The sequence below is a fragment of the Lynx canadensis genome, chromosome X (assembly GCF_007474595.2).
Source record: "Lynx canadensis isolate LIC74 chromosome X, mLynCan4.pri.v2, whole genome shotgun sequence".
Classification (NCBI taxonomy): Eukaryota; Metazoa; Chordata; class Mammalia; order Carnivora; family Felidae; genus Lynx; species Lynx canadensis.
In genome coordinates, this window is record NC_044321.2 from 99576135 (window position 1) to 99598512 (window position 22378).

Genomic DNA, 22378 nt, shown 5'->3' on the forward strand with positions numbered 1-22378 from the left:
AGTGATTATATTGGGCATATAACTATAGATTCTGGGTCATGCTTAACATGTAACAAGAAAACAATACAGACAATATAGTTAAGTGCTTGATGGTATGGTGCATCTGATAAACCCCATGAAAGACTGGGATGGTGGATGTCAGAGGTTCCATGGGAGATATGGCTTGAGCTGGGATTTAAATGATAGAGAATGACAGGTGTCAAGGAAAAGGCACACCAGGTAAAGGGGCATATGACGAAAACGAAGTAAAGGAAGGTGAAGATGAATCTTGGAGGACCATAAATGTCCAGTAAATAGTTGATCCGTACACCATTTAATTGAAAATCTCACTCTGGCTTCCCAAATAAAATTTTCAATTTAGATAGGTAGCAAGCAGTCTCTTCAGAAAATGGCTGTTACCCTAAGTGTAACGTATGTGTACATGTGTGTGTGTGTGTGAGGGGAAGAGTGGCATAGGCTATCACCTTTTAAGGAGTCCACGTGAATTGTCCATTTAATACTTATAATAACCCTATTTGAGGGTTAATATTATTATCAGCCCCATTTTGGAGATAAGGAGATTAAAGCTCAGAGATCTCAAGAAACTTTTCCCAAATCATACAGCCAGTAAGTACATAGCAGCCAGAAAGTCTAACTTCAAAGCTCTGTTCTCTTAAACACAAAGTTGCTTCCACTTAAAATTCATAAGGTCTTATAATTTTTTAAGGTAAATTGCTAGCCAGAACTAGTCAAGGGAGAAGCTCTTACACCCAGTGTGTGCTTAAACTATGATTGCTAGCTTATTGACTTAAGCCTCATGTTTGGGTTCAGATGACAAGGTTTATAATTGTCTAAGCAAATATAGAAACCTGAGGAGTCAAATTTACTGATCTACTTCATTTTAAGCTAATAGGTAGAAACTAGAAATAAAACCTTTTTTTTTTTTAGAAATAAAGCTTTTTATTAACTTCATGTTTCCTTGAGTAGACAGAAAGAGGAAAGTGAGGATTTGTTGTTTTAGCTTCATTCAGAGGTGATTTGGGCTGTTTTGAGGTCTGATTGAACAATGTATTGGATACCTTTGCTTGACTGAAAAAGGAGTGTTACCCGGAGACCTTGGAGCCAATATGGCTTTTGAAAATATCATGTGCAGCTCTTGAATTAAATATAATTATTCTACTGTGCATTGTCTTGGATGCTGTGTCCTTTGAAAGATACAAAGCATTACTAAGAGGTAGAGACATAAGAGGTTGTTCTCGACAACTAAGAACAAAGAAAATTATTTCACAGTGTGTACAATGCAAGCTACACTAGCATCTGACAGTACGAACAGGGGTACAAAGATTTCATTTGCTATAATAGATGCCACAGAGACGGGAGGCAGCATGGCTACTGTAGTTAAGAAAACAGACTCTAAAGTCATAGAGACCTGAACTGGAACCTGGGTTCTGTGACTTTCTAGCTGTGTGACCTTGGAAAAGTCACATACTCTTCCACTCTAAGTATTAGTTTTCCCATCTATAAGTAGGGAAAGTAATGCCTATACCTCATGGCATTGCTGTGAGAATTAAATGAGATATAATGCAAGCAGAGTTTGCAATGTTGCTTGATCATAGTAAGTATTCAATACACCGAGATTTAAAAAAAAATAGCATGACCATCTACAATCAATATTGTTTATATGAAGGATTCCCAATTTTCACTCTTAGCCAGATTGGTCATCACATCGCTTCTAATATTTACATTTCATGAAGAACTCACCTCCATCATTGTCCAAGTTATCTCCACAAAGCATTTCCATGACAACATTGCAGCCTGTGCCACTCCAACCCACCTGACACACACAGTGCCAACCATTTTGATCCAGGGTACATCGTCCATTTCCAAAGCAGAGCCCTGGGCAGCCATCTGGAAAGACAGCAGAGAATAACAATCATGGAGGCACTGGCATGGGATTGGCCAACAATGATGTCTCTACCTATAGGAAAATATCTAATCATCTGGGCTCCATTCAGATAAGGTGTTGAATAAATGGAAGAGGCGCTCGCTGGCTTATAAAACCTTCCCAGGGAACTTGTTATCCCTCACTCTGCTGTGCTTTTCCTCAGAGAGCCAATTAAGCCTTATTAATGCTAACCCCAATTCCCACCCTCTGCTTCACATGGGATGAAAACTATGATGGGGACAAAAAAATGTGGGTTTTTTTTGTTGTTTTCTTTTCAAAAAAAGTATCTTCTCAGCTCAATCAAAACCAGATGGACGATACTGTACCTAGTTATGGCCAATAAGCTAGGGAAAGACAACAGTTTCTACGACAAGAAGCTTCCCCTACCTACTTCTCGTCTGTACTGATTTTTCCCTTGTGATACACTGCTTCAGGACTTAGGTGCATGGCTACACAGTTCAGACCACACCATTAAATATTTGCCCGTAGAATACCTTAGAAATGTGCTACAGTTGCTTTGCATTTATTCAGCTGTTTTCTTTAAGATTGTTATTGATCTGAGGGCTAAGGATTAAATTTTTACTTATCTGGTATCTCGCTCAGAAGCTAGCATAATATTAAGCCTGCAGTAAGTGCTCAACAAACGTTTATCGAACTAATGAATGCCAAATTGAGACTTTCAGGATTCTAGAGAATAACTGGATAAATAGAGGAAATTGTTGAGCTCAAATGACTTCCATCCATTGATAAACCACAAACACTAACAACAGTCTCCATTTAGACTCTGAATTTCTCAGGGATGCCCTACTCTTTCTACCAACAGTTCCGAGTTCAGCTATTCCAAAGGGCAGCCGTGTATGCGCCAAGCGCTCAGTGGACAGATGAACGGAGATGGCAATAATGGCACATAGCTGCTGGACATTTTCCCAGTAGCAGCACAAGACCAGATCTGAATTTTACTGGAGAGAGTCCAATCAATAGTCTTTTCATTTGCTGTCTTTGAGAGAAGAGTCCAGAAGTATGAAGAGCAAAGTAAGTTTTGAAAAATCTGCAGATATAACCCAGTGTTCCTTCCAAATGGTTTTCTAAGTAACTATCAACAGACCAGATGAAGAAAAAACTTAAAAATAAAATGACAGATGGCTGTTAGAAAATATGAAAAGACTCTCTCTCATTATATACATACATATTAAATATATATATATATATATATATATATATATATGTTTCTCAAGGAGTGGTATATGGGATGAATATATACAGGTTTAAGAAAAGAATTCATCCAGTTCCATTGTCATGGATGTACAATGGATAAAGAGAAATCAGGGGTAATTTGGAAAATATTCGACCTTCTGAGGTGGAGGTAATGAAAGGCACCAGGGTATCTGACAGAAAGCCCCTTACTGTCTCTATCAAAGGCAGATCCTTGGGGGATGCATGAGGGGTTACTTATAACAGGATGACTCTTCTGTCCTTGAAAGGATACTGTACATGGACTTAGAGTCCTATTGTTATGTCAAAGAAAATGTTCAGCTGTCTATCCAAACCTAGTTCATTATAACTAATTACCTGTGTTGTACACAAAGACATATGCACACACACACACACGCACCAAACTCCATAGAAAGCCAAAGAAAAATAGTTCTTAAAACTGCTTTTCAATCTATTATACCCAATGGCAAAAGACAGCTCTTTGACGTTAGAAAAACAAATTACTTTTCAGTCCGACTATTAGAGCAGGAACCTGACACTATCACACTTCAGGAAGCCTGCCAAAAGTAAATACACAAACCCAACCAACCAGCCAACCAACCAACCAACACAAAACCCCACCCACCCTGCCTTTACCACATGCATATTTTCTGTTCATGGTATTTTTCTGTTATAAAATGAGTGAGAAAAATCTTACCTCGGACAGCATCTAAGTAGTGAGCTGAAAGGGGGAGGAAAAGAGCGATTGAATGAATTTCCGGGAGACCACAGCTATACAACATGTATTAATGGTTTGCCATCTGTTGCCTGGGAGTGGAACAGCAAACTGTGAACTGCCGAAATGCCTACAGCTCACAAGTTGGTACATGGGCCTGTGTAGTTTGTGAATAATATTTTCTGTGGGAAAGATATTAATGGCTTTTCTGCAACAAACTCTACGAGGTTTCCTAAAAAAAAGTGTCACATTTCATTAAAAGTATGAGAGCTGCATTTTTACATTTCAGTAATAACTTTCGTGAAAAAAGCACTAGCTTGAACTTCTTATTAGTAATATCTTGAGAAGGGAGTTCTGGAGTAACCACCTTCGGTAATCATCACAATATTTAAATCCTCTTACGTGAAGGCAATAAACTTACTGTAGAGTAGGAATGTAATTACTTAAGCTGCATCAGAATCTCACCCCTCACCACCTTTTTAATGAATCTACAATATTATCCACAGTCACAGAACAAGACTTACTGTACCTTCAGTAGAGTAGTAATGGAGTTTATTAAGATTATGTGTTATATATATTATACATTACTCTGGCAGTTTCCAACCATTATAACAAAATACTTTCACCTAAAAATGAAAGCTGTGTTACAGTCTGGGGCGGTGGGGTAGGAAAAGCCCACAAACAGTGAATTGGGTATCCAGGCCTTGGCTCTGCACGAATTTTCTGTGTGCTCGTGGAATGCCACCGGAACACTCAGTGACCCACTTTCCTTAGCTGAACAATGGGAGTCGTACCGGTCTGTCTGTACGTGCAGGAGGCCTTTGTGGCAGATACACATATGTGCCAAGGACTTTGATTTTTTCTTGAAAAAAAAATAAAAGTGCTTTCAAACTGAAACTTTAGTTATTATTGCTATTTTTTATAATGTGAAGACCACGTGATAGATTTGTTACATAGGCTTTCTCACACCCACAGACTGTTCTCCCAGGCACCATCCTGAACATCAGTGCAATTGGTGACAAGGGATGGGAGAGGGTGGATGCCTCGGCCCAAAGGTTCTATGCCACCCGATAAACAGTGCAACACAGATGTTCTGTTGATGGTAGGTCAGGAATGTCTTCCTCATATACATTAAAGACAGCTCCTAATGATATCGAATGGCCCCTGTTAAAGCAGTCCCATTTAATGAAATTGCCTCTAAGTGCTTTCAACTGAAACAACCTATACTTTTCAAAAGGAAAAATGGGCAGTGAATGTTACGTTCACAACAAAAGCACTTCTCTTATTAACTAATGACACTTTATTCCAATGTATCATCTTTCATTTGAGTAACTCAAAGCACTAGAAAACAGAAACTCTAAGGAATACTGAAGTAATGGGAAACCAGGAAAACTCCCAGTTAACCAACCTTTCAAACTTGTGGCTCTCCCTCCTCCCCTTTCTCACCTCCAACCTCAAGTTCTATGAAAAGCCTGGTGACTGATCACTAAACTGCTTTTCCTTCTTCAGTTAATACAATTTACTTTTGCGCATTATGGCGGTACTTACCAATGGTGCAGTGGTCGCCCTCCCATCCAGGGCTACACTCACATTTTCCATCTTTGCACTGGCCATGCTCAGCACAGTGAGAATGACAGGAGCGTTCTTCACATGTGGGTCCTACCCAGCCTTCTTCACACTGGCAAATTCCCCTTGAGCAGACTCCGTGGCTACCACACTCCATGGTACAGAGCTCTGTGGGAGATTCAAGGAAGATACATTTACATATTGTATTAAAACCAGAGTCTAGGGGCGCCTGGGTGGCGCAGTCGGTTAAGCGTCCGACTTCAGCCAGGTCACGATCTCGCGGTCCGTGAGTTCGAGCCCCGCGTCGGGCTCTGGGCTGATGGCTCAGAGCCTGTTTCCGATTCTGTGTCTCCCTCTCTCTCTGCCCCTCCCCCGTTCATGCTCTGTCTCTCTCTGTCCCAAAAATAAATAAACGTTGAAAAAAAAAATTAAAAAAAAAAAAACCAGAGTCTACTCTTCCCCAAAGACGTTAGAATTACCAAAAATCCCACTCTACATTTATATTTTAAATATATAAACTAAATGTCACGGGGCACCTGGGTGGCTCAGTCATTTGAGCGTCCCACCTCGGCTCAGGTCATGATCTCATGGTTTGTGAGTTCGAGCCCCATGTCGGGCTCTGTGCTGACAGCTCGGAGCCTGGAGCCTGCTTCGGATTCTGTGTCTCCCTCTCTCTCTGCCCCTCCCCCACTCATACTCTGTGTGTGTGTCTCTCTCTCTCTCAAAGATAAACATTAAAAAATTCAAAAAAAAAGTCACAAAGACCTCTAGCATTTGAGTGACTGTGCAAGGAACTCTATAAAAAAGATAGTTAAGTCTCTAAGTATAAAATAAACCTGAAGTCAAATTGATTTTGAAAAGTCCATAAAATGATAATGGCATTCAAGGCTTAGAAATGAAGTCAATGCCAAACAAATGTCAAGTGGGTTTCACTAAAAATTCATTAAGATCACAAATAATGTTACAAGGATTTTATGATGCTACAAGCAATCACTGAGGAACACACACGCACACATGGTAAAATAGTGCTCTAATTTCATTCAGAAAGAGAGGTTCTACAATTGGAAAGAAAGAGCTTTTCTAATAAAATTTATAATATACAAAAGGTAAAGCTGCCAGTGATGGTAATCAACTGGTTTCCCTGAACATACAAACAATAACTGCATTTATTTTAAGCATTTAAAATGAACTCTGGTTGATTAAAATATAGTCTTATCTTGAAATGTCATTCATAATTTGGCCAATATAATCAAGTTGTATACGGCTCTGCTGAGGTTCTCTCCTCGTCCCCTTGACTTGTTTTTGAGAAATGCTGAATATTAATAAAGTCATGACAGTAGAGAAGCTAAAATAAAAGTTTGGCAAACCTTTTTCTTGACCGAATACCCTTGCTGGAGGAGGAAATCGGGGATAAAAGCCTATGGAAAGAATGCGATAGAAGTAACACAACAGGTTTTGGGTACAATTGGCCATATACCCTTGAAAGAAACAGAGAGTGTTCTGGAAGCCAAGTGATCTATCTTTCATAATCTCAAATTCTGAAACTGGTTTTATGTATTAAGAGGTAATGACAAGTGATGGTATCAGTATTACCCTATATTACCTATATTACTACCTATATTACAAGGCTCTTTCTATGTAACAAAATTTTCGACTCTACAGATAGTAGTTATTTTTCAGTAGGTGAGAATATTCTTCTGATAAACCCATGGCTATAGATTTTATTACTCTATAAATCAACTTGTTTACTAATTCATTCACAAGTATTCTCTGTGGGTCAAAGTATGATAGAAAGAATAGTGGACATGAGGTAAGGATTCCTCTGCTTAAAGGTTTGTACCCTTAGGAAAATTGCTAACATGTTCTCTTAATCTCTGCTCGTTTTACTACACAATGGAAGTAATAATTACATCTCACACGGTTATTGGACAGATTTGAGACATATTTTGGAGGTAGAACCCATAGAAGTTCCTCAAGACTAGATATGGGAATTGAAGGAAAGGGAAAAATGAAAGTTTTGGCTTAAACAAGTAGGTGGATACTGCTGCCATTACTGAAATGGGAAAGGTTAAGGGAAGAATAAGGATAGAAGATCAAACATTAACCTTGAGATAATGTATAGACAGCCAAGTGAACTTGACAGGCCAGGCAGGGCTGGAGATACGAAATTGGCAATCATTAGCACAAAGGTGGTATGTAAAGGCATGGGACTAGATGATATCCCCAAGGAGGGAAGAGAGACAACTCCTGAAATGAGCCCTAAGGTATCTCATGATTAAAAGATAAGGTTATAAAAAGAGGAGCCATCAAAAGGAGACCGGCAAGGAGAGGTAGGTAGTGAGCGATAGGAGGAAATCCAGGAAATTGTGGCCTAACTAAAGCCAAAAGAGGACCTTTTTTCAAGAAAAGAGTAGCTAGCAGTATACTATTACTGAGAAGTCAAGTGAGATTTAGGCAGAGAAGTGCCACTGAATTTTTCAATATGGAAGTTGGTGGCTTTAGGAAGAGCTATACTGATTAAGTAGCGGCCGGTAAAGTCAGATTTGAATGGGTAGAAGAGTGGATGGAAAACTGTGTGTGGGATCACCAGATTGTAAGAAAAGTATAGAATCCAGAAAATACAAAAAGGGGAGGGTTGCCTAATAAATGGTAATTCAAGTAGGTTGATCTTGAAATAGCACCTACTCTCTATATTTTGGTTCTGAATCTCTAACTGATAACCTGGATTCATAATTTCAGTTCATGTAGTGAATCTGAGATTGTAATTATGCTCCTTTAATGGCCTCCCCCAAGGCAGAACTGAAAGGGCCTTTCTAAGATTAGGGAGCTAAACTGGTCAAAGCCAATCAAGTCAGAGCTAACAGAAACAGTAAGAGGCAAATATTTTGTATACATTGTTTTATATAACTATAAATTTTAGGCATGGAAAAATATACCATTCTGGTGATTTCCTGAAAAGTAAGAGGACCAGATGAACAGTATCAGCAAAACGGCAGATTAGGCTATCCTTAAATCATCTCAATATAAACCTTAGAAATGTGGACGATAATGTAGTAATTAAAAAAAAATTACATGTCTTGGCTCACAATAAAACAGAATTATCAAATGTCAGAAGCAAAGAGGGTGCTAACAGCCAAAGAAGTCAGCGTATAAGTCAGTCTTCTGGGCTTGGGTATTTACTTCCACAGAGGAAAAAGGGATGAGGTTTTTGGCTCATTAAGATGGGGAGTTGGACTAAAACTCCTGCAGAAAGCAGGGACCCTTGAAGGGATGCAATCTCAGTGAGATGGCGACTAACAAACTCTATCCACTCACCCAGAGCGATGGCAAAAAAAGCATTAACTATACTCCTCCTCCTACTAAATTTTGGAGTTAGAAAGCAATATTGAAATAAAATACTACTACTACTACTACTACATAATAATAATAATAATAATAATAATAATAACAATATGTGCAATAGGGTTCCCTGAGTGAAATACTTCCAAAACTTCGTACTATTCAGGAATTAAGATACTCTGTCGAGTATATATATAAATATTTAAAGGTGGAATTGTTTCTAGTAACTGTGACCTAGGTAATTTTTACTATTCTTTCCTGATGGGAACCGGAAAATCTAGACAAAATATATTTAAAAATCTGTTACATATTACTGGAGTTCACAAAAGAGTAAATTATTACTGGGCTACATTCCAGGAAAAAAAGAAAACCGAGAGAGGTGGGTCTGACATTTATGGATGCTTTTCCTCTAGAAGTAGCTGTCAATTCTGGTAGAGGCAGCTGGAAGACTCAGAAACTGAGTAGAGCTTTTGTCAGTCTCATGAGTGCAGAAAAAAATATTTGACTACATAATGGCTAAGAAATTTCTAATACTGAAGATAATATCCAGCCAAATATATGCACCATAATTGAATGAACAAAAAAGAGAAAAAAACAAATTTATAATCATAGTGAGGGACTTTAACGACCCCCTTTCTCATGAACTGATGATAGAACAAGCAGACAACAAATAAGAAAGGATATGAAATATCTGAGTAGCATGATTAACAAATCTGATCTAATTGCCACATATAGAGCACTGTCATAAATGGCTAAAAGATGCAAATAATTTTCAAGTGCTCACGGAACATTTACAAATATTGACCACATGCTGGGCTATAAAGCAAGTCTCAATGTATTTCAAAGTTCTGCAATTATTTATAGCATGTTTTTTGCCCACTGTGGAATAAGACTTGAAATCAAAATACAAACAAAAAAGATAACTATAAAATGCACATACATTTGGAAATTACAAAATATCCCTCTGAAAAAATGATGGAACAACAACAAAAAAGAGAAATCATCCCAAGATTGGGATGTCCATTCTATTTTCATTCATTTCAAAGTATTTTCTACTTTCCATGATTCATGGATTCATGCATATAGGAAAACCCATAAGGTAGAAAGGAAAACCAGCAGAAAACAATGACCCATGCATCCATTCTAAGAAGTAAAAAAAAAAGCAAAGTAAACTCAAGGAACGTAGAAGACAGAAAATGGTAATTATAAGAGCTGAAATTAATTAAATAGGAACAAACAGAAAGCCAATACTTGAAAATTTGCATAGCCCAAAAAACCCTGATAAACTTCTGATAGGGACTGATCAAGAAGAAAATACAGAAGGCCCAAATAACCAATATCATGAATGAAAAAGATGGGATTGCTACTGACTATATAAACATAAAACATTATAAAAGAATATTAAAAACAACTTTTCAATACATTTGAAAATTTCAATGAAATGGACAAATTCCTAGCAAACACAACTTACAATAACAAACATACACACAAAAGGAAACTGAATAGCTTCTATAAAGAACCTGAATCCACAATGAAAAATATTCCCACAAAGAAAATCACAGGCTCAGATGACTTCACTTGTAAATATACCAAACTTTTTTAAGGAAGAAAAGGTGCCAGTCTTGAATAACCATTTCCAAAGAATAGAGGAAACACCACCATATGAGTTATGAGGCCAGCATAACCTTGATATAAAATTCTTACAAGGAATATTATAGGAAAAAAATATAGGCCAATCTCACTCATATGAATGCAAAAATCTTTTTTTAAAACAATTTTTTAACCTTTATTTATTTTTGAGAGACAGAGAGAGACAGAGCATGAGCAGGGGAGTGGCAGAAAGAGAAGGAGACACAGAATCTGAAGCAGGCTCCAGGCTCTGAGCTGTCGGCACACAGCCCAACGTCCGACACAGGGCTCGAACCCATGAACCATGAGATCATGACCTGAGCCGAAGTTGGACGCTTAACCGACTGGGCCACCCAGGCCCCCCTGAATGCAAAAATCTTAAACAAATACTAACACAACAAATCTAGCATCACATAACATGAAGTAATATAATGACCAATTTTTGCTTATTCTAAGAATACATGATTACGTTAACATCTGAAATCAATGTAATTCATCACATATATGGAATAAAAGAAAAAAATCATATGATCATCTAAATAGATATATAAGTATTTGGTAAAATACTAAACATCTATTCATGATAAAGACTTATAGCAAACTAAGACTAAGAGGAACTTTAATCTGATAAAGATTAGCTACAAAAAACCCACAGCAAACATCACATTTAATAGTGAGATGTTGAAAATTTTTCTATTACTGAGACTGAGAAAAGATGCCTATGATCAGCACTTCTATACAACATAATTTTAGAGGCCCTAGCCAGTGTAATAATGTAAGAAAGAGAAAAAAATGATAAAAACTGAAGAGGAATAAATATAGCTATCATTATTCAAAGATAGGATGACTGTGTGCATACAAACTACAAAAATAATCTATATAGATAAATTATTAGAATTAATATGTGAGGGGCGCCTGGGTGGCTCAGTCGGTTGAACGACTGACTTCAGCTCAGGTCATGATCTCAAGGTTTGTACGTTTGAGTCCCGCGTCGGGCTCTGTGCTGACAGCTCAGAGCCTGGAGCCTGCTTCGGATTCTGTGTCTCCCTCTCTGCCCCTCCCCCACTCATGCTCTGTCTCTCTGTCTCAGCAATAAACATTAAAAAAAAGAAAAAAAGAAAAAAAGCAAAAATGCTCTAAGTGGTAGAATATATTCACAGCACATATAACTGAAAAACAGCTTGTATCCAGGATATACAAAGAACTTCTTCAAATCAATAATAGCAAGACACATAACTCAATACAAAAATGAGCAAGAGACCTGAAGAGGTATTTCATAAAAGAGGATATCCAAATCTACAAAAGTATATGAAAACATACTTGGCATCATCACTTATCAAAGAGATACAAAATCAAATAACAATGAAATATCATTGCACACCCGCAAGAATGGTTCAAATCTAAAAGACTGTCAGTAATAAGTGTTGATGACAATGTGAAGTAAGAAAAAGTCTCATATACTAAATGGGATTGTGTAAATTGGTACAACTACTTTGGAAAACTCTTTGACATTATCTGCTAAGTTTGATATATGTATACCCTGTGGCTCAGTGATTCCACTTCTCAGTATTTACTCCACAAAAGTGCAAGAAAGCAAATATTCACTGAAAGATAGGTATAAAAGTGTTCATAGAATTATATGTACTAGGCAAAAAATGGAAATGCTTTAAAGATCCATCAACGATAGAAGATATAACTGTAGTATCTTTGCAAAAAATAGTGTATCGATGTGAAAATGGATGATCTATAGCAATGTGCCATAATATAGATGAATCCCTCTAAAAATACTGTTGAGTGAAAGAAATGAAATGCAAAATCATATGTACTATAAGATTCCATTAATAACATTTCTGGAAAGCAGGCAAGTATTAAAAGTCAGGACAGTTACCTTGGGGAGGAAAGTTAGGAGGAGGCAATAATTGGGGAGGGGCACAAAGGAAGCTTCTGGGGATAGTATCCTATATTTTCACTTGGGTGGTAGTTAACAGGTGTTTCATACCTAGATAATTCACTAGGCTGTACACTTATGACTTTTGTACTTTTCTGTATATGTGTTATATTTTAATAAAATGTAAAGAAATTAGTTGTAATGCCCAAAAGAACAGAAACAGTATATACAACTTCCTAACCAGAAGAAGTGGAAAAAGAATGAAGATAGCTCAATCAAAGAAAAAGTAGAAAAGAGGGAAAAGACATAGAAAAAATAAATATTATAAATAGAAGGCAGAAAAGAAGATTTTGGGCTATAAATCCAAACATGTCAGTAATCCCAGTAAATAAAAACAAAGTGAGCCTGAAATTGAAAAGAGAGAGACTCTGGAATTGAGTGGAAAAGAAATTATAGTTATGTTCTTTCTGTTAATAAGAGATATGCTGAAACATACTAATACAAATTTAGGAATAAAAGGAAAAAAGCATTCTAGGAAATTACTGTCCAGAGAAACTTGGTATAGCTATAACATTATCAGATGAAATAGATTTCAGGGTATAAAGCATTATTATGGATAAAGAGAGTCATTATGTAATGATAAAAGGAATAATTCACCAGGGAGATCTAACAATCCAGACCATAGAAGAAAATATGGCTTCTAGACAGATAAAACAAAAGCTTGACAGAATGATAATAAGATGAACTAAAAATTTCACAATCAGTAATAAGAAGATAAAAAATAGTGAGGATGTAGAAAATCTGTATAGTACAATTAACAACTTTAATATACTGGATATATATGGAACCTCAAAGCTATGATTATGTGATGCATATTCTTTTCAAGCACATACAGAATACCTACAAAACTGACAAATAGTAGTTCACAAGGCAAGGCTCAATAAATGGCAAAGATTTTACATCATACAGATCATGATGTCTCAGCAAAGTGTACTAAAGTTAGAAATCAATAAACAAAAAGAAAAAAGAAAAACCCACAGAAAAGTGTTCTTTAAAAACACACTTTAAAATAATTCATGGATTACATAAAAAATTATATTGGAAATTAGGAACTCAATAACAATGAAAGTATACTATTTATAAAAACTTGTGGGATGCAGCTTAGACAGTTACTTAAAGGAAATTTACAGCCTTACATACATTTAATAGAAAGGAACAATTGAAAATTAATGAACAAAGTGTTCAACTCAAAAAACTTAGAAAAAGGACTGCATATAAGTAGAAGGAAGGAAACAGTAAAGGTAAGAGCAGAAGTTAATGAAACCAGAAACAAAGAAAAATAGAAAATATCAACAAAACCAAAATCTGTGTCTTTGGCATGAATAATAAAAAAGAGAGCCCTCTGGCAAGAGAAAGCAAGGAAAATAAGAAATTATACAAATAAACACTAAAGATTAAAAAATAACAATAAAGAAGAGTGCTATGAAAACCTTTATGCCAGTAAGTTTGAAACCTAGATGAAGTACACATTTTTCAAGAAAACAAAATGGACTTGAAAGCCTGAATATACATTAATGACACTGAAAATGGCCTACATGATTTTGTAGGTGTATTTTGCCAAACTTCCAAGGAACAGATATTCTCTACTTTAAGCAATAACAGAGAACAGGAAAATAGAGAAGTCTTCCTGAATGATTTTGTAAGACTAGTATAATCTAGTTCCAAAATGGGGTAAGAAAAGAAGGGACTTTTTTTATAGGCCATTCTCGCTTATAAACATGGCTGCAAACTCCAGTAAAAGATCTGGAAATCAAACCAGCATGCATGCATGCGTGAACGCGCGCGCACATACACACACACACACACACACACACACACACGAATACAAAAATTACAACCAAGTAGGCATGAATGCTAGGATGGTTTAACTTTTGAAAATGTATTCATGTTGGGGCACCTGGGTGCCTCAGTTGGTTAAGCGTCCAACTTCGGCTCAGGTCATGATCTCACAGTTGGTGAGTTCGAGCCTGGTGTCGGGCTCTGTGCTGACAGCTCTGAGCCTGGAGCCTGCTTCTGATTCTGTGTGTGTGTATGTGTCTCTCTCTCTCTCTCTGCTCCTCCCCCACTCATGCTCTGTCTCTCTCTCTCTCCCTCAAAAATAAACATTAAAAAAATAAAAAAAGAAAATGTATTCATGTAATTCATCATTAAATTAATCCATTTCACTTTAAGTTCATTTCATAATGGATTAAAGAAATATTATTATATTATATACAGGAAGAACATTATATAAAACTTAGTTCCTATTTATGATAGAATCTCTTAGCAAAACAGGACTAGAAGGGAACTTACTTAATACGATAAAAGTTATTTACCAAAATCTTAAAGTAATTATCACACTTAGTAATAAAATAATAGAGATATTAGTCTTAAAGTCAGAAGTGCTACGATTAACTACTGCTTCTAATTCAATGTTGTACTAGAGACAGCTAGCGTGATAAGGCAACCAAAAATATAAAATGTGTAGCCTGAAAAGGAAGAGACAAAATAGAATGTATAGGTAAACTATGAAAATTAGAAGAGAGGATAGCAAGGTTGTTAGATAAAAAATCAACACAAAAAAAGATCAACATCATGTCTATATATCAAAGCCAAATAAGAACACGTACTTAAAAAAACTTTACTTACGATAATAAATCTAGCCAAAGAAGTTCAACATTCTTTTACATAAGATTTTAAAAACTTTTTGAGGAGCTTGGGAAGATGACAGAGTAGGAGGACCCTGAGCCCATCCGTACCACATTACAACTAGATATCATCCACATCCAAGTCAATGAATCAGAGAGTGATCTGAAGACTGGCAGAACAAAAACCACAATTAAACATATGGAAGAAGCTGTATCTGAAAGGTTAGGAAGTTCAGAAAGGTAGAGGGAGGCTGCCCACAGGAGGGACTGAGCTGTGTGTGGAGAAAGGGCAGAGAAATGGGCCCTCACACCAGAGGGGGTCGCATGGGGAAGACTAATTCCCATAAGGTTTGGCTTTGAAAACCAGAGGGGTTGAATTCGGTTAGTTTGTATAAACCGTGGGACTTGGGAGCTTGGAGCCTTAAAAGTTAGCTGACTCAGCACTGGGCTAGCTGTGAGGGCTAGTGATAGCTGGCTCACCACCCTTAAAGAGACAGCAGCCTGTGCAGAGAGGCAAATTAAAAATGGCAGTTTACACAATGCCAGGGGCAAATGGGAGACAGATCTGTTCATACTGGTTTCAGAGAGTGTTGAGGGACTTCTTTGAAAATGAGGGGGCTGGCAGGTGCCATTTCCCTCCCTTGCACTCCAGCATAAACACAGAGCCACCTGTGGGAAGCAGGGTTGCACAGACACTTGTAGCCTCAGCTCAGGACTCAGGGCAAATTTCAATAAAGCTGTGTGAACACTTGCATAGCTGCAGTGCAGTACACAGCCATGCATGCCTAGGCACCCATGCAAGCTGCAGCCAGATGCTGGGTGCACAACTGCTGCCTCATGCCATGCTAAGTCACTGCACTGTGCCCCTGGCTGCCCCAGCACACAGCCTCCAGCCACTGCAGTGTTTTATGGGATCTGGCATATCCCAGATAGTACTAGTGGCCCAATGCAAATTTTGCTAGCATTGTCAGTCCACTCGCAAGTTTCCAGGTGGATGTGTCCCCTCAGAGCTGGCCTGAAAGCTCACAACAGGCAGAGAGTCAGGCAAGAGGACTGCACTGGAAGGAAAAGTGACTCAGACACAACAGCAGGGCATAAGCAACACACAGAGGATATTCTCCTGAAGTACCAGGTTCTGGTGAACAGGGCACACTGCACTGCAGGGACTCCAGACCACCTTTTCATAAAGTCACTACTTTCAAGAGCAGAAGACACAGCTGGCTTTCTTAACACACAGAAACAGACACAGAGAGGCAGACAAAATGAGGAGAAAGATCAATCTATTCCAAATGAAATAACAGGACAAGGCAATGCCCAGATATCTAAATGAAACAGATATGAGTAACATGCCTGATAGAGAATTTAAAGGAATGATCATAAGGACACTCACTGGATTCGAGAAAAGAGTGGAAGACATGAGTGAGACCCTTAATACATAGCAAAGACAAAGACTCAATAAACTGAGAAGCACACTTGATGATATAAACAGCAGGATTGGGGAAGAGAGGAATTAATTGGTGACTTACAAGACAGAATAATGGAAAGAAATTAAGCTGAACAAAAGAGAGAAAAAGGAATTACATAAAATGAGAATAAACTTAGGGAACTCAGTGACTCTATCAAACATAACAGCATTCTTATTATAGGAGTTGTAGAAAAAGAAGAGAGAGAAAAGTAGGCAGAAAATTTATGTGAAGAAATAATAGCTGAAACTTCCCAATCTGGGGAAAGAATCAGACATCCAGACCCAGGAAGCACAGAGAACTCCCATCAAAATCAACAAAAGCAGACCCACACCGAGATATATTGTAATTGAATTTGCAAAATATAGTGATAAAGAAAAAGTATTAAAAGCCGCAAGACAAAGGAAGTCAGCAACTTACAAGGGAAAGCCCATAAGGCTAGCAGGAGATTTCTCAGTAGAAACTTGGCAAGCCAGAAGGTAGTGGCATGATATATTCAATGTACTGAATGGGAAAAATCTGCAGCCAAGAATAGTCTATGAAGCAAGGCTATCCTTCAGAATAGAAGGAAAGATGTTTCCTAGACAAACAAAAACTAAAGGAGTTCATGAACACTAAATCAGCCTTGCAAGAAATATTTAAGGGAACTCTTTGAGTGGAAAAGAGAGACCAAAAATGACAGTATAAAGGCAGGCAACACAAACTCAGTAAAAATGAGTATATCTGTAAAAAAAAAAATCAGTCAATGAACTCACGACATAAAAGGATATAAAATATGACAACATATGCTGAAAATGTGAGGAGGAGAGTAGTAAACAATGGTTTGAATGAGAATGACCATCAACTTAACATAGACTGCTATATGCAGAAGAGGTTATATTCAAACCTAATGGTAACCAAAAATCAAGAACCACTGAGGCACCTGGGTGGCTCAGTCAGTTAAGCATCTGACTCTTGATTTCAGCTCAGATCATATCACCACTCATGGAATTGAGCCCTGCATCAGATTCTGCACTGGCAGTGTGGAGCCTGCTTGAGATTCCCTCTTTCCCTCTCTCTCTGCCCCTTCCCCACTTGTGCTTTCTCCTCTCTCTCTCTCTCAAAATAAATAAATATTTTAAAACCACTAATAACTATGCAAAGAATAAAGAAAAAGAAATCCAAATATATCACTAAAGAAAATAAGCAAAACATGAAAGAGAGATGAGAGAGGATCACAGAAAACTTTCAGAAATAATCACAAAATAAGTAATAAAATGGCAATAAACACATATCTATCAGTAATTACTTTGAATGTAAATGGACTAAAGCCTCCAATCAAAATTCACAGGGTGACAGAATGGATAAAAAGAAATAAGACCCATATATATACTGCCTGCAAGAGACTCATGTCAGACATAAAGAAACCTGCGGATTGAAAGTGTGGAGATGGAGAAACATTTATCAAGCAAATGGATATGAAAAGAAATCTGGAGTAGCACTACTTATATTACAACAAATAGACTTTAAAACAAAGACTACAACAGGAGTCAAAGAAGGACACTATATAAAAATAAAGGGGAGAACACCAAAAAGAAGATGCAACAATTGTACATGTATATGCACCCAACATAGAAGAACCAAAATACATAAAACAGTTAATAACAAACATAAAGGAACTAACCAATACTAATACAATAATAGTAGGGGACTTTAACACCCCACCTACATCAATGGGCAGACCATCTAAACAGAAAATCAACAAGGAAACAATGGCTTTGAATGACACACTGGACCAGATGTATTGAAGAGATATATTCAGAACATTCCATCCCAAAACAGCAGAATACACATTCTTTTCAAGTGCACATGGAACACTCTCCAGAATAGATCACCTATTAGCCTACAAAACCAGCCTCAACAAATTCAGTAAGATTGAAGTCATATCATGCATCTTTTCTGACCACAATGCTATGAAACTAGAAGTCAACCACAAGAAAAAATCTGGAAAGACCACAAATACATAGAGGTTAAATAGCATGCTACTAAACAATGAATGGGTCGACCAGGAAATAGAAGAAGAAATAAAAAAAGTACATGTAAACTAATGAAAACAAAAACACAACCTTTGGGAAGCAACAAAAGTGGTTCTAAGAGGGAAGTTTACAGCAATACAGGTCTACCGCAAGAAGCAAGAAAAATCCCAAATAAACAGCTTAACCTTACACCTAAAGGAGCTAGAAAAAGAATAAACAAAACCTAAAACCAGCTGAAGGAAGGAAATAAATAAATATTAGAGCAGAAATAAGTGATATAGAAACTAGAAAAACCTCAATAGAACAGATCTATGCAACCAGGAGCTGGTTGTTTGAAAAAACTAATAAAACTGATAAACTTGTAGCCAGACTTACAAAGAAAAAAGAGAAAGGAGTCAAATAAATAAAATTACAAATGAGAGAGGAAAAATAACCAACACCACAGAAATACAAACGATTATGAGAATATTATGAAAAACTGTATGCCAACAAATTGGACAACCTAGAAGAAATGGATAAATTCCTAGAAACATATAAACTCCCAAAACTGAATCAGGAATAAATAGAAAATTTGAACAGACTGATAACCAGCAAAGAAATGGAATCAGTAATAAAAAAACTCGCAACAAACAAAAGTCCAGGGCCAAATGGCTTTACAGGCGAATTCTACCAAACATTTAAAGAAGAATTAACACTTATTCTTATCAAACTATTCCAAAACACACACACACACACACACACACACACACACACACACACACACACACACTCGGGAATATTATTTATCCATGGAAAATAATGAACTCTTGCCATTTGCAATGACATGGATGGAGTTAGACAGTATAATGCTAAGCGAAATCAGTCAGAAAAAGACAAATGCCATTCAATAATTACCATATGCTGTCACTCATATGTGAGATTTAAGAAACAAAACAAATGAATAAAGGGAAAAAAAGAGACAGAGAGAGACAAACTAAGAAACAGACTCTTAACTATAGGGAACAAACTGATAGTTACCAGAGGGGAAGGAGGTGGGGGGTTGGGTTAAACAAACGATGGGGATTAAGGAGTGCACTTGTGATGAGCACTGGGTGTTGTATGGAAGTGTTGAATCACTATATTGTACACTTGAAGCTAATACAAGACTCTCTGTTAGCTGACTGGCATTAAAATAAAAACTTAAAAATAAAATAAAATACAGAGATTTTAAAAGTTTTTGAATTGAAGAAATATACAAAGACTCAATCAGTGGAGAGATATACTGTGTTCATGGCCCACAAACCTCAATATCATTAGGATGTCAATTTTCCTCTATCAGTTCTGTAAGTTCAGTGTAATTCCAGGCAATATCCCAACATTTTTCATAGAGTTTGAAAAACTGATCCTAAAATCTATATGGAACATAAAGGGCTAAGAATACCCAAGAACATTTTGAAGAAGCATATTCATTGATATGTGTGTGTCCTAACTTAAATGTGCATCAATAGGAAAATGGACAAATTTTGCTGCATTCATACAGTGTATAAACCACAGAAGTTAATTTGAATGAAGTAGAGGTACCTGCCTCAATATGGATAAACCTTTTAAACATAATGATGAAGGAAGAAAACAAGTTATTCATATGGAATTTAAACACATGGAGAAAAAAAATTTTTATAGGTATGTACCTATTTATAAAAGCCCCAAAATATGTACAAGGATGATTAAATTCAGGCTTGTCATTTCCACTTCAGGGAAGGGAGAGGAATGGGACCACAAAAGGATACACGGGGACTTCATTTGTATTTGTTAATTTCTACAGGTACATTGTAGGTTTACAGTTGTTCATTATGTTATTTTTACACCCCTGAAATATTTAATAATAATTTATGAAAGAACATAAGGAACCAGTGAGAAAGAACTTTCTTTAGGGACTGCTCTATTGAATAAATTCGTGGAGATAGGACTTGCACTCCTCAACACAAAGCCCTCCATGGATACGAGCCACAACCACTAATCTGATTTATCGTTTCAGCGCTGCAAGTATCCAGGTGGGAAGCAATATCCTCATGAGTACAGGAATCCTCTAAGAAATAAATTACTACAAATGGAGAAGCAGATCTTAAACAATAAGCATTCCTCACTTTGAACTGCATCAACATCCCTGCGACTGTATCCAGTTGTAAATGGAGTTTCTGGACCGATTCTAAGATGTTTTTCAATCCCAATTTTTTTATAATCAGCAGTGGGGTAGGTGTGGGGCAAGAACTAACAGAAAACAGATGTTGGCAACAGTATAATTTATAAACATGATGGAAATAATATTTGCTCTAATATATTTGTGTCACGAGTAGTTCTATTCTATGTGTAATATTTCTTATCTAGTTGAAAATACATTAACATTACAGGCTACAAAATATGACAAAAGAATGCTAAAATATAAACATTCTTCTGTGAAAATGTATTGGAAAAGAACATGAAAAATACAGGCAGACACTTTAAAGTTCTATTGAGACATTTCATTTTTAATAAGTTTCTTTATGCATGTCAACAATGAACAACACTTGTATAAATTGAACTAAGATACAACTAGGAACACTTCTTTGTTGCATGCTGACAAAGAACAATTTGATTAAATAGTAAATCCTTCACAGCCTCCCTCAGAACTATTTCTCTGAGATTTACTTTTCAGACAAAAGTTCCCAGTAAAGTAAATTCTGTTATTCTTGGCACTCTGGCTGTGCCAGATGATAATGACAATGATAATACTGAGCACCCCAAAATATTAAATCTGGATATCTATTGCTTCTCAAAAATATACTTGTGTGATATTTTTCAATAACACAATGTGACATTTTAAACAAGGAAAGGACACCTTTGATGTAAAAATTCATAAAATTTAAGGAATTATTATGTGTCTACTTGTCCAGCATCTAGTAGAATCAGTTAAAGATCAAAGGAAATTAAATAATTCAAGCTGGGAGCATAAGGAAAATCAAGAATTGGGAATTAATGATTCTAAAGAAATAGAAACCTTTCGTTTTGTTAGACTATAATATAACATTTTAGGGGGAAATTATGAAGATTTTCTCACTGTTTTTTGTGAATAGTGTGGGAAGGAAGAGTAAGGGGAAAAGTAAGCTGATTTGGTAAGTGTGAGCAGCGTGAACTCACACAGCTTAAAGGGTTGAAAAGTTTTTACAGGTTCTTCACAAAAATGAATCACAAAAGTGAATCAACCACAAATAAGAAATATTATCAAGAACAAAAGTCTGTGTACTTTGGTATTGTTTTTTCAAATATTTGAATCATTTTTATTTTACTACTTTCAGCTCCTTTCATTCCGCAGTGGTAGACATTCTACTTAAGAGTGGGACTACATATATAACTATTGACTTCATAGAACACATGCTCATGAATGCAGGCACACACATAATGCACACACACTTTTTTGGCCTCTATTTCTCTGAAAAGCAATTGGGAAAATATTAGTTGTTAATTCATTTATTTTACTGCATAGAGTTAACGTCAATACCACATACATGTGATCTTTACAAGTACCTTGCTATGACAAAGATTTGGTTTTACCATGGGCTATATATTACATTGTGTGTGTGTGTGTGTGTGTGTGTGTGTGTGTGTATGTTTGAGGTGTTAATGGTGAATCTTTCTTCAGTTACAGAAAACCTATGACATAAGCATAAAACTTGTCCCTTGGCCCCAGCATTACAATGGGCTTCAATATATGTTAGTAACCTCTTAACACTATCTTACATTCGAACAACAATCTGATTGAAGAGATTACAAAATGTCAGCTTGCTCTTTCTGTACAAATAGCAACATATAAACAGCAGTAACAACAACAATAACACACTCCAGCCTATAAAAAATCTTGAGATGATTCTCAAATGCTTGATGGATAAGAACAAAAATGTGAAAGAAGCTAGTATTCAAAGATCAA

General features: G+C 36.6%; 1 protein-coding gene across 1 annotated transcript in view; it reads right to left on the minus strand.

Moving 5' to 3' along the window:
- Window positions 1-22378, minus strand: part of TENM1 (teneurin transmembrane protein 1) — a 556826-nt gene that overhangs the window by 175546 nt on the left and 358902 nt on the right. Inside the window, exons 12-14 of the mRNA XM_032592148.1 lie at window positions 5400-5585; window positions 3834-3857; window positions 1741-1887 (exon numbers count right to left, since the gene is read on the minus strand). Of these exons, the coding sequence (XP_032448039.1) occupies window positions 1741-1887; window positions 3834-3857; window positions 5400-5585 (357 nt within the window). The remainder of the gene's footprint in view (window positions 1-1740; window positions 1888-3833; window positions 3858-5399; window positions 5586-22378) is intronic.